The following is a 13,496-nucleotide window of genomic DNA, read 5'->3' on the forward strand; positions in this document are numbered from 1 at the left end:
CTCCTTCCTCCTGGCTGTGGTCCCCACATCCATCTTGTCTGTCCCTCCATCCTCCACTCTGACCAAACTATTTTCCCTCCTTTTTTACTTAAAGAAATGCGGTCAACCTGGCCGTGCTAAAGCTCAACGAGCAGGGCCTGTTGGACAAATTGAAAAACAAGTGGTGGTATGACAAAGGAGAATGTGGCAGCGGGGGAGGGGATTCCAAGGTTAGCCCTCTCTGTCTGCCAACCCCACCACTCGGGGGACGGGGGCCGTCGCGGGCTGCCCAGCCGGTGAACGGCCTCCGTGGGAGAGTAGCGCACGCATCTGCCCTGGCAAAGAGTCAGGAAGTGACACCCTAAAATCTCCTAAGACACCCTGCAGCTCCAAAAATAGGCACAGTGTTGCATATGTTGTCAAGGGTGTGTGTGCCTTTTTTATATAAAAGGTTCAGACTCAGTGACAAAGGTACAACACTGTGCTTTTTGAGACACAGAATAAGTGAATATTATTTCCTGGTAAAGAAAAGTTTTAAAACATACAACAATTTTCTGTTGGCTGTGTCTTTTACAGACCCAAATGTGAACCAAACCACCTTAAAAAAAAATCTATTTACGCCCTTAATAAAATTTTATGTTGAATTATCAGAGAAATGTAACATGTCCTCTGTGCAGAAGAGGGTCTGCCAAGATAAATAAATCACTCTTCATAATAATCATTTTCAATTGTGTTTAGCGAAGATCTGGTAGCGTCCCTCTGAGAGGACAGAGTGCCAGGTAATGGGACAACAGTTCAGTGATGGATTTGTGTCAAAAGGAAACAGAGCAGTTACTGCCAAGACAGGAATATTTGCCCCCTAGTGGCAGCTCTGGGGAGAGAAGAGATAAGATGTGAGTCTGGAGTCAAATAGCATGAATGAAAGAAAGACTTCACATTGATCCTCATCGTTTCTTCAGGAGAAACTCATTTGCTCGAGTACATGGCTAATAAAAAAAACAGGTTATAAAACGTTTAATGGAGAATGAGACTCAAGTGAAATCATTGCTCTCAGATTCTTTTAGACTCTTTGATGAATAATTGATTGAAGCAGAACGATGTTACGAGGTTAAGTTTGCTCTACTGTTCATTTGTAGAGTTTCAATGGTTCTTTTCACGGTTTTTTCTTCTGTTCACTTTCCTTCATTGTATTTAAAGAATCAAAGATTTACTCGACTCTTGTTACCATTAGGTCCTGAATATATTCCTATTATCACATGTGTGTTTTTGGCAAAGCTGTAATTCAACTTGTTCAAATTCTATATCCCACTTATTTTATTCAACAAGAGTTAAAGTTTAGTCAAATATACCAATCATGGAATAAAGTCATTTCTCAATACATCCAGCAATCTACAACCATGCTAACAGCTGCATGAAGATAATCGCAAGCTAACATGCTCACAATGGCATCGCTAACATGCTGATGTTTGGCAGACCATTTATGCTAATTTCACCTAGCATGTCCTATTTAGCACAAAACAGAAGATTGAAGTCGTTAGTTTTCAATTAGACATTTGAAGTATTGGACAAATTTGAATTCTGACCAGTTGATGGCGCTAAAGGAAAAGTTTGGGTTTGTCTGTTTGCATCTTTAAGTGGACTTTGTATATAATGTTAGCGAAAGATTTGCTTTGCGTTTAGTGTGAATGCACCATAAGATAGGAGCTCTCTCTCCCAGTTGTAGCACGGAGCTAGCCTGATGCCAATAGTCCTGGTTTAACAGTACTTGGCTCTGTTCAGTGCAGGACCAGCTGGGGCAGTATGGGTGTGTTACCTGATGTGACAAAGGTGGGTCCCACTCATATGTCTGTAGCTCGCCTTAGCTCCTCGCTCCCCCCAGCCCCTCCTCAACGAGCATACACACATGTACTCAGTGGGATCCATGCTAGGTCACTTGATTTGAACAAAAAAAGTTTTAATGTGACTGAGCTGTGCAATGCAAATGTGAATTACCCTAATAACATAAAATAACATGACCTATGATGTTATTTATGTTATTTTTACACGCGAAGAACCCCGGTAAACCTTGCAGTATTGAAACTGAGCGAAGCAGGCGTCTTAGACAAACTGAAAAACAAATGGTGGTATGACAAGGGAGAGTGTGGACCCAAGGACTCTGGAAGTAAGGTCAGTCTCACGCTGCTGCGGCCCACAGATCGCTAGTCTGAAACTCTCATCCTGAATACGCTCCAGATTACTGCAACTACTGTCTTAGAAATAGCATTTGAAACAGCTTCTCACTTAGCCTGAAACATATGTGCTCCAAAGTAGACTTTTTCTATTTTAATGGTGGACCACATTTATCGAAATTTGCATCAGATTAAAATCAGTTTCTTGTTCAGTCTCTGTAGCAATCTGTGGCAATCCCATCCTCATTACAGTCAGTCCTCATTAGGACTCTTAAGGCAATTTTCACTCTCATGTTTTTGTTTTGATATCATACACTATAGCTCATTTTTGGTCGACTATAACTCATCCACCAGACGAGAATACCACTGTGTCTGTAGTCATTTGTTAGCAATATTGACTTTTACCAATATATCTTGTTTGATATTTAATCAGGATTAGGTTATATTAATTTATTTCCATAACTTAAATTATTGCTTTATTTTACGGGTAAATATTTCTTAAATAATATCCAAGGTTATTTTGTGCAAGAACCCTATTATTTGGTACTAATTATAGCTCAAATATTACATATGTGCACTTGCGATAAATATTTCGGCCAGTTTAAATTAATCACCAGTGTATGAAGACCTGAGTGCACATGAGGTCAACTTAACATTCAGAAAACTGGACTTTTGTCCACAGGTTAGGAAACAATTTAACGAATATGGAGGATAGAGTTGTAAATAATAAATGACAATTTTTTTATTAATTACATGGGTCAAGTTGAGCCGGTTAGCAGCATATAAACTCAACACAACTTCCTCACTTATAAGTTAAATCACTGACTAGTTTCCCTGCAATTAGAACCAAATGATAACATTCTTGTTCAGTTTCTTACAAAAATATTTGGAAATGACAGACCTGTGAAATAAAGCATTACCATATTTTATATTAGCTTTGCTGCTAATTCATACACTTTTCATTTCAATAGAAGACAGGAAGATTTTACAATGTAGAACATGGGAGTTGCAGTTTAGAGCTGGCGACTGGAGCCTTTAAATCTCATTAAAACCACAGTGAAATGTCATTACCGCTCAAATTAAAGCCTGCTCTGTCATATATTCAAAGTGATTGACACCATTTTTTTACTTAATTGTTAAATTATTGCTGAATAAAGCTGTTTTTGTGTTGCAGTAGAAATGTAGATTGTTCGTAGTAATGATTGTGACAGCTTTGTAATATATGTATGTAGTAGCTGTGGTGCTGACAATAGTTATAGTTGTAGAAGTAGAATGTAATAATGTCATAATTCATAATAACACAGTAATGTAAAGTAGTACATGTAGAATAGTACTGCAGTGACAATTTAATACTGGAATTTGTGTCTGAATATTTTTATTTCTCTGACAATCTCTATTTCTTTGTCTCTTTCTGCTTTTTCCTGCCTCTTTATTCACGGCCACCTCCCTTCTCTTACTCTTTTTTATTTTCTGCTCCTCATCAACCTCTTTCGTTCTCACTCTTCTCTGTCATTCTTCTCCCTTTCTTCAATCTTTCAATTTTTACTCCACCTCTTCTCGTTGTTCCCACTAACCTGTTTTTCATCGAAACTAACCCGACCACCTCCTCTTGCCTTCACCCAACACCCGCTCGTCAACTCCACCATTACTCGGCCTGAACTCGACCCTCCCCTCCTCCCCCACTACGACTCCCTCTTCCTCCCCCACTACGACTCCCTCTCTCCAGGACAAGTCGTCCCAGGCTCTCAGCCTGTCCAACGTGGCCGGGGTCTTCTACATCCTTGTGGGCGGCCTTGGCCTGGCCATGCTGGTGGCCCTGGTCGAGTTCTGCTACAAGTCTCGGGCCGAAGCCAAGCGCATGAAGGTGGACCTTAGCCCCCCCCACTGCCCCAGCCCCTCCCCCAGCACCCAGAATCTAGCCACTTATAGGGAGGGGTACAACGTGTACGGCTCCGAGGGGGTCAAGATATAGGGGTAGGACTTAGAGGCTCCCATATATAGGTGGGGTTATGGTGGTGTTGATCATGGTGGTGGTGCTGTAGATTATTGTATTGTCGATGTGGAGGCTGTCGCAGCAGCTCCAGTGTCGTTCTTCATGTGGTGATGAGGATGTGGTCAAGCATTGTGGAACCAATTTAGCTTTTTATGTTTTATTTTGCTTCTTTTATTTCATATATTGGCCGAATATTTTGTTTTTTTCATTTGTTATGTTTCATTCTTTAGCAGCTCGCCCCGAGCAAGAATGGGGTTAGATGTGTGTGACTACAGTTTTGGTTCCATCGTCTTTGGCTGCATATCATGATGATGATGATGATGATGATGATGATGATGCCGACAGTGATGGTGATGCTCTTTGCCGATGACCTGATTAGGCACCTGCATTGTAATTTAGCTATCAACAAAATCTTGATCTAGCAGGGATGTACAACTCCAGCCTCAGTATTTTTTGTATATGTGTATAGGGCTTCAAATTAGAATTCATATCTGAATACATTTTTATAATCACTAAATCTGAATTTTCTCTCATTATTAGGTCATAAAATATCAAAAAATAGTTAAAATGCCCATTGTTGTCTTCAGAAGCCTGAAAGGAAAGTTTCACATAACTAGTTTTATCTGACCTCTAAAAACCTCTAAATACTCCATTAACAATTATAAAAGTAGGAACAAGATCATTTGCTCATTCATGTGCTCGATCATTTGCTGTAACTAGTTTGTATTGATGGCAAAAACGTAATAATGGGCTGATAGGGATAACAGGGCTAATTTAAAGAACAGCATTCACTATAAAAAAATGTATTCATCCTAATACCTCAAAACTTTAAGTCTAAATTTTCATAAACTCAAAAGGTTCAGTATTTTCTTGGCTCAACTATTATAATTTTTGTAGGGTCTTCTCACCCTGCTGTCATAAAAGTTTGTTAGTGTGGAGTTCCTCATTAAAATCTATGACTGCTTCCAGCTACAAATTAATTAGCTAACACATGGACACCAGTCATTGTGGATTTGGGTCTAGCCAAGTTATTTTCGCCCATAATGTGATAGATATCTCAGGAAGAAAAACACTGCAAGACATTTTATACGATGTCTAGACTTTCACCTCAATTTCCAAAACTAGACAGAACTTGTGAGGTGAAGAAAATACACTGTGTTTTTCAGGTTGAGACTGGATTCTTGTCAGCTCAAGTTTCTGCTGCACAACATTTTCTTGAAATACTGGTTTAATCGTGTCCATTCACGTAACATTTGCCCCATAGCAGTTTTTGGTTGCTTTTACTTGTTGTCCGTAGGTAATATTCGACCTGCAGCTACCAGCTGATTGAGTAGTAGCTACTTTTTTATTATCAATCTCTAATTTTCATCCCATATTGGGATAATGTGTACTAATCTATAATTCATCACACCAGCTTATCAAAATGTGTGGTGGTTTAATTTGGAATACCCAAGATGTCTGCCTTTTCAAGCTTTGAATTTTTTTATTTTAAAAGTAACATGTTCGAAAAGATAGAGAGACCAGACATAGTTGTGTTAATGTCTTATTTAAGCTCAGTCTGACTGGTTGTTATAATAATAATTATAAAGCGACACTTATAGATGTGTTATTAATGATAGCAGCTTAATCGTCATTAACAACAACAGAAATAATAATAATAATTTACACAATAATAATTTAAATTTACACAATAATAATTTAAACAACAGTGAAAATACATAAAACATGAATTGCTGCTGAGCCGACCTTTCCCAGCTCTGGTGGCTTGTTTCCTGTATTCATCATCCATAAAGTTGGAGTTGTGCACCCCTGCTCTGGACCCTCCAAACAGGCATTTTGACTTACTCCAGCCCCGACATCTTCAAAACAGCCCAGTTACTTAGTGTTAATGCAGAGGAATAATTGATGAAACACTTCATATAGAATGGCTACTTAGTGATGTCGTTGTAAAAAACATGAGACATGTTTATCGATGTACACGGGCCATTAACCAAAGGAAAAAAAGAAACAGTGGATTTCATTTTGATGATCTGCTGAGCAAACCACTCCGAGGCCTTATACAGTCCTGTTTGATTATCACCTTGAGATAATTAGCAGGATCAATACAGGGGGTGTAAAAATAAGGACAGCTAAATGTGGTGCACTAAATAGTGGCAATTATCTGTTTGAAGGTAACGGTACCCAATTTAAAATGAAGTATAAAGTTTGCCACAAATAAACCATTGTGGGAGTGGAAGCGTTTTGGACTGAACTCAGAAGCAATAACACGGATCTCTACCCTCAGGAACCGAATTTAATTCTGACTTGATTCATCCCAAGTCGCTTTAAGATACAATAATATCGTCCAAGCATCTAAAACAATATAGGTTCCAGATGAAATGGTCTGAGGTGTTTCTTTAGAGTAGATACTTAAATTTTTCCATTTAGTTTGTAACCGAGCTGTACATCAAACTGACGGTACTCAGTGAAAGCGGAGTGTTTCAGTTTCTGGCAGCGAAACTTGAAAGGTTTTAGATGAAAAACAGCCAAACATCAAATTGCTTTTCTTTTAGAAATCAAAGATGAAACCAAAATTCTTTCTTGCCAAGCTTTTTACAAAGTCTTTAGATTGGTAACGTTGATTGTGTAAAACTCTGTAACTTTCCCGTAAAGTCCCGACAGGTGATTTTACTTTGTGCACACAAGATAATACTCGCGTTTGCACAAGTTATGTAACTAAAAATGAATATGAACAACTTCAGATGCATAAGCCTCTGTGATGGAGAGAAATCAGCTAATCAAGTTTTATTTTCACCTTGAAATGTCATATAAAAAAATTATTTCTGCTGTTGTGCGGAGACGTGCACTCGTCATCAGCAGGAATCATTTGCTGCAGATATGCATTAACTTGTTCCCAGAAGGTAGTTATCTTGTGCAAACACGATAAAAGAAGTAACATCTGTCGGGACTTTAGGGGTTTCATAAAAACTTGAGTTATGGTAGAGACTTTTAAAGTAGTGCCCCAGTCGCACCACATGAACACCATCTATGTGAGAATAAAGCTCTTTTGCTGTCCGTGGTATGAGGTTCTCGTCCAACAGCAGCGACTGAACAGAAACAAAACAATCACAGTAGCCCGTCTGTGTGAAGTGTCACCCTACTCTGAGCAGTATAGTCAGTCACTCCCTCTCTATAAATCGGACACCTTGAAAGCAAACTCACTCCTTCACGTTTTCCTCTTTCCAAAGTCCTCACCTTCCAAAATCCCGTCCTTTCAAATCCTCACCTCAATCTGTGATCACTCAAACCCAGAACCCAGTGATGCATGGTCACCTATAAAATGCAGATGTCTACAACCAGAACCCGCTTGTCCACGTTGTCCATGTTTGTTGATTGTTGCCTGCTTTTGCATTTACCTTTTCCTTTCTGTAGGACTGTGCTAGTGTTTTGACAGTGTGTTAGCCTTAGTAATATTTGAATGTGTATCTGTTTGGGGATGCATTCACACCACGCACTCCCCTAATCAACAGTAGGTGGTAGTAAAGCACTAACAGATGCAGTATACCAACAAAAAAGACTTCCAGCAAGTAAACATAAACTGTGTCTCAATTCAGGGGCAGCATCATTTGGTGGACACGCTCTACGGTCGAACTGAAATTAGACAGTCGTGTCTACTGAGTTTTCAATGATCGACATCAAAGCTTGTCCCGCCGCTATTGCTGTTGCAATGGAGCTGAAAATTGGACACATCGAGAAAGTTTTAACATGTGTACCTTTAGCTGTTTGGTTGAGATGAAGCCTGATGCTCATGCATTGGACATCTAGTTGCATGCCACAGCCATTACCTTTTTAAAAAAACAGTTTGTCACCCAAGGGCAATGCATTCTGGGATAGGTTGGGCCGGAAAGGGTCCACCTTTTGGAAACTTTGATGCTCTGGGATGAAAGGACGCACTCGAAGGTGCATTTGAAAGAGCATTCGAAATGGGACAGCCTAGTCGCACGGCTGTGACACAATTGGTTTTCATACTCAGCCTCTGAAGGATGAAGCTCCTGAATTGAGACACCGCTTCCATAGAAATGCATTCAACACATTTGTTAGAAACACACACACTGTGATTTCATGAGAATCACTGAACGGAAATAACAAGAAAACTCCACTCCACTACAACCCACATGATTTACAAAACATCTTTGCATATTCAAATACTCAATTTGTTTGTAATTAAATAGTGGAATGGAGAAATCAAACTTTTCACAGAATCGTCTTAACTGGATGAATGCACCCTCCGACTTTTCTATTTGTTGAGGTAATTGTGTGTTTGTACCGGCACATGCATGTAGAAGTGTTTTCGTTGCATGTGCAGAGATCTCCGTTTTTACACGAGTTGAATTTACTGCCCAATTTCTTTTTTTTTTTTTTTTTAAACGAGCTCTCCACTCTGCCATCTCCACCCCCTCCTCCGTCCTCTCCTCCTTTTCTCCTTATGTAGCTGTCATTTTCTGAAGCCATGCGGAACAAGGCCCGTCTATCCATCACAGGAAGTGTGGGGGAGAATGGCCGCGTCCTGACGCCAGACTGCCCCAAAGCCGTGCATGCTGGCCACGCCTCCTTCCGACACCCCGGCCTTGCAGTGGTCTCCTCCGGACTGCCCTGAAAACCAAAAACACCTGTTGTGCCTTAACGACACACACAAACACACACACAGTGACTTTGACAAGGACACACACGGGCATACAGTACAATCTCTCACATCCTAACATATCACATATAACACACACACACACATAAAGCTACAGAAGCTCAAATACAAATACACAGAACACACAGTTTTACACACTTGAATACACAAACACACATTGCTCATCATCATCTCACTTTCCTGTTGCCATTGACTTATTTTACAAGAGACAAGTGAAATACAGCTGTGTATTGAACAGCGGAGAAAAAAGAAAAAACAAAGGACAAGTTACAGCTATCACACTTGCCTGCAGCGTTCATTCTTTTTTTCCTTTGTTTTTGGGAGGATACCATCCTGATATCAACGAACCAACAGGAAAGCCAGCAAAGACATGACATGAAATATGAGCTGTGAACTTGACGACAGAACTGATCATGATGATGATCGTGATAAAGATGATGACGGTGACGAGAACAAAAGACAACCAAACGACTCTGCTCCTGCTCCGTCTTCATTGGACATCGCTGGCCAATAAGCCACACCCCCTTGACAACGCCTTACTGAGACTACAAACCTTGTTTTCATCATCATCGTCGTCATCATCATCATGGTCGCCAATCATCTTATCTTGCCTGCAAAGACTGAGTGCCAGGTATTATCACCCTTAGAAGACCAGAAAACTGTAAAGCTTGAACGTTCGGACTGTGCAAACCCTACTTTGCCATGGACTGTTCCAACTGAATGAAAACGCTTTCTTACCACACATTTACGATGATTCTCTCGTCCCAAAGCAGCGAGATAATCAGCCGACATAGAACAGAAGTAACCTCGACACACATACGTTTGGCTGAATCTCGGCCAATGAATTCACAGGGGTTTGTAAAAGAAGAAAAAAAAGAATAAATAAACATTAGTAATTAATGAAGTCAGTCATCAACAGCATTATCATGACAGTAGAAATGCTAAATAGTGATGATGAGGTTCAAGCTGTATATTCAGTGGTGGAAAGGATCAAATTAAACATGTAGGAGGATCTAAAATGGCCACCTAACAAATTGCATCTCAACAGAAGCACTGGGCGCTTGTAGAAGTCTGAACGATTGGAGGGAAATGGAATGATGTTTAAAACATGTGGAATAAAAACATTCAAGTTCAGCCTTCGTGAAAAATTCATCCAAATAGAAAATGGAAAAGGCAAATCAGCTCATTGTTCTGTGCAAGCTTGCCAACAGAGCGGTGGCCCAACGAGAATAACTGGTCTGTGCTGGTGCACCTCATTTAAACTGAACTATATGGATCTATAGGTACAAATTCCTATTTCTCTAAAAGTACAGACACTAATGAACAGTTTGGTTGCCATTTAAGATCCTTCGTGTTTTCCAGTGGCCGGAGGGAAGGTTCCATATCAGAGAGCTTGCTTTTTAAAACTGTTGTAAATAACTGCGTAGCAAAACAGAACTCACATGTCTTTTTTAAATCATCTTAGATAACAATTCATTGCAATAATGAATATAAGAAGAAAATGCCACTACTTGTAATTAAGATACAAATCTTTTTTTATAAATCTACATATTATATATAATACAAATAAATATATATCTATAGAGAGCTATAGAAAAAACATTGATCACTGATTGTCAGAGGCCGTGGCATACATTCTGTTATATGGCTCTTTTTTTTTTTTTGATAACCTGAGAATATGACTATGCCACAGTCTGTGTGTCCTACTCAACACTGAATGTCCATCTGGTACTCACACGGACACACACACACACACTAACACGTAGAAACGCACGCACGCACACCGCTGCATACACAGGGTCAACTCAGAGTGATCACTACAGCACCATGAGGGGGTTTGGATGATTTTGTTTTTGCCTGTTTGTCTGTTCAGTTATTCACTTCTTTTTCATTGTCTAACAGTGTTTTTTATCCCCGGGTATTTGTGTTGGTGGCCTGAAAAGGCCCCTGATACAGTTTGTACTCACCAGTATTCAACACTGAAGGCCGTACAAAGAGACACAGGCCTCACGAGAGGATGGGCCTCTGTCGGTTACTGCACTGTAGGTACAAAATGCTGTCTGACATTTTAAAAGTGTAGCATTTGTCTTGCGTTGCATATCACCTCAGTGCTTTTTGTTGTTCGTCTTCTCGCCAAATGTGAGTCAGGTCCAGTTTGAAAGCCAGAGTTCAGGAGGTTTGCACTTTGTTGATTCATCGTGCCAGACATGAGCAATCAATCGAATATACATTTTTACAACCTGTATGGCAGCCTTCAGATCTACTTACTGTCGACCTTAGGAATAAGAACATTTACACGATGCTTGCATAGGAACTGTGTCTCTTGTCCGTGGGGAGGAAACATTACGTTCTGTCCTCGTTTTTCCTTTGACTTACGTCCCAACTTTCAAATGTTACTTATTTTGTGTCCTCTTCCTCTCTCCCTCTGCTTTCATCTCCCTTCCTGTCCCACCGCAAGAAATAACTCTTTGTTCAAAGTGCAAATGATTTCTGCCCGGATACAAAGCATAATAATGGGCTAGAGATGAACTGTACAACTCAAGAGACTAGTTGACAATCTGAGTTTCATTGCATAACACATACGTCATGCATCAAATGTACTCAAGTCAGACTCCGCAGATAAAGAAATAAATAAAATAAGATTATAACACAAGTATTTCAAACAGCATATTGAATCTTTATGTCTGAAGCAAACATGATGGACAGTTTCCACAGTTTCACCTGCTCTCAGTGCAGCAACACTGCAGCACATCCAGCTTGTAAGAAATAGTGGGTTTCTGTAATGGGTACATTTGTGAGAGACAGCGAACACTGATCACTAGACCAGACACACAGGCAGTTTAACAGTACATGTCACGGTTGTGTTGTTTTTTTCTTTGTCACCTCCAGCACATAAGATTTCATGCATTGACAGCAAGAAGCTGACTGCTGGCTTTAACACTGTTCCTTTCTTCCTTTATTTCTCTCTTTCCATTTTGTTTCTTTTTCTAGTAAAACATCGATGCTGAACCTGTGTGTGAATCTGTGTGGTCATTTATTCACTGAGTCCAGTGCTGCCTCCGGGCTGTGTGCCGTGTTTACAGCCAAATTCCTGAAAGGTTTTCTGGGTGTTTTGTTTTATTTATTACCACAATGTGTGCATAAAAGGGCAGGATGTCAGGCACCTGATGATGGTGCTGGACAAAACGTTAACCATATGAAATAATGTCAACCCCATGATGGCGCTAGAGGAGTCAGAGGATGATCAACATCAACAGCTCACATCCTCTGGGGACCATGAATATCCAATCCTTTCATTATTTCATAATTCGTCAGGACCAAAGTGATGAACTGACATTGTCATCCCCAACATGGCCAGATATGATATTTCAGTAATTAATAATCAGCCTTGTTTTCACAATATTTCCCCTCATCATGGTCTTTAAAAAATATATATATATTACAACACAGCCCCTGTGGAGGATTGAACAGGAGAATAAATTCAAACCACAGCCAGAATTGGAATCGATTACTTCTTGGCTTTGAAATATCTTCAAGGACAGTCGGCTTTTTCAGCTTCTCCAGAGTTTCTTATACGCAGCTCTGTGTCTGTGAAGAATCTCGGCTCTCCTGTAGATCAGCAGCTGCAGGGTTAAAGATTCCCTGCTGTGATTTTATCATTTGGGCTCCTTTTTTCAATCCGTGGAGACCTAACACTCCTAATGCAGAGCCATCACTGACAAGCATTTCCCATTATTTCCCATCTCACTCCCACTCCCACACACTTACATACCATGCTGGGCTATTACTGACAAGTATTTCCCATTTACCCAAAGATGAAGCAAAATACAAATTTTGAGGCAGTTTTGCCCCTTATAACCTTGCACCTTCGCTTGCAAATGCACATGTATACGCACACACACACACACACACACACTTTCAATCTGTCTCTTTTATCGTCACTGCAAATTGTGAAAACGGCCTTTCCAGCTTTTTATTTTATTGGCTCATTTCATCTCCTCTTACTCATTCTCTTGTCTTTCCTTCTCTCAGCACTGACACAGTATATCCCCTGATCTTTTCAGCCCCTCCTCATTCCCCCTCCCTTCTCACTCTCTACGCCTCTCGTCATCCTCCCTCATCCCATCTCTCCATTTCTGCATCCCTCTCTCATGGGAATCAATCTCAGACCCTGATTTCTCATTCACAGCCCCTCCTCTGTCATGACCACCTTCCTGTTCTTGTCTTTTATGATCCCAGAGAAAACAACACTCACGTCACATAAGCAGCTCATCTCATATGTTGTTTTGTTGTGTTGTTGCTGCTGGTACAGTGGTCAACTTAATACAATAGACCACTGCTGTGAATTGCGGTACACAATGAATATTTTCATTTCAGATTGAAGAGTGAATCAAATGGAACTAATAACAAGTTGTGAAAAACCAGGATAGATTTCGGGATGATTAATGTCAATATTTTCCATCACAGTGAAAAATAGTTTCTGCTTTTCCACTGACCCTCGGCTCAGGTCAAGTACGTGTCACCTTCACTTTCCTGAGAAAAATGCAGAGGAAGAAATATTTTTGCACTTTCTTAAATGCACATTGAGTAAATCTTTTGAAGCAGGGTGTAAAAAGCAACATATCCCCAGTGTGTCTCTTTCAGACAACCCGTTTTAATCCATTACTGCATGGAT

The 13,496-nt window shown here is 40.1% G+C and overlaps 1 protein-coding gene across 6 annotated transcripts in view; it reads left to right on the plus strand.

The window, feature by feature from the left end:
* gria4a (glutamate receptor, ionotropic, AMPA 4a) overlaps window positions 1-11,827 on the plus strand; it is a 111,285-nt gene extending 99,458 nt beyond the window's left edge. The window contains exons 16-18 of one of the 6 annotated variants that reach the window (XM_034604103.1): window positions 2,031-2,145; window positions 3,874-4,121; window positions 8,612-11,827. In XM_034604103.1, coding sequence (XP_034459994.1) covers window positions 2,031-2,145; window positions 3,874-4,119 — 361 coding nt within the window. In that variant the 3' untranslated portion in view covers window positions 4,120-4,121; window positions 8,612-11,827. Of the gene's footprint in view, window positions 1-94; window positions 210-2,030; window positions 2,845-3,873; window positions 4,122-8,611 lie in introns of those variants that run through there. The other 5 variants (XM_034604101.1, XM_034604102.1, XM_034604104.1 and 2 more) reach the window with 5 other exon arrangements.
* Window positions 11,828-13,496: the final 1,669 nt, after the last annotated feature.

This window comes from Hippoglossus hippoglossus, chromosome 13 (genome assembly GCF_009819705.1).
Source record: "Hippoglossus hippoglossus isolate fHipHip1 chromosome 13, fHipHip1.pri, whole genome shotgun sequence".
Classification (NCBI taxonomy): Eukaryota; Metazoa; Chordata; class Actinopteri; order Pleuronectiformes; family Pleuronectidae; genus Hippoglossus; species Hippoglossus hippoglossus.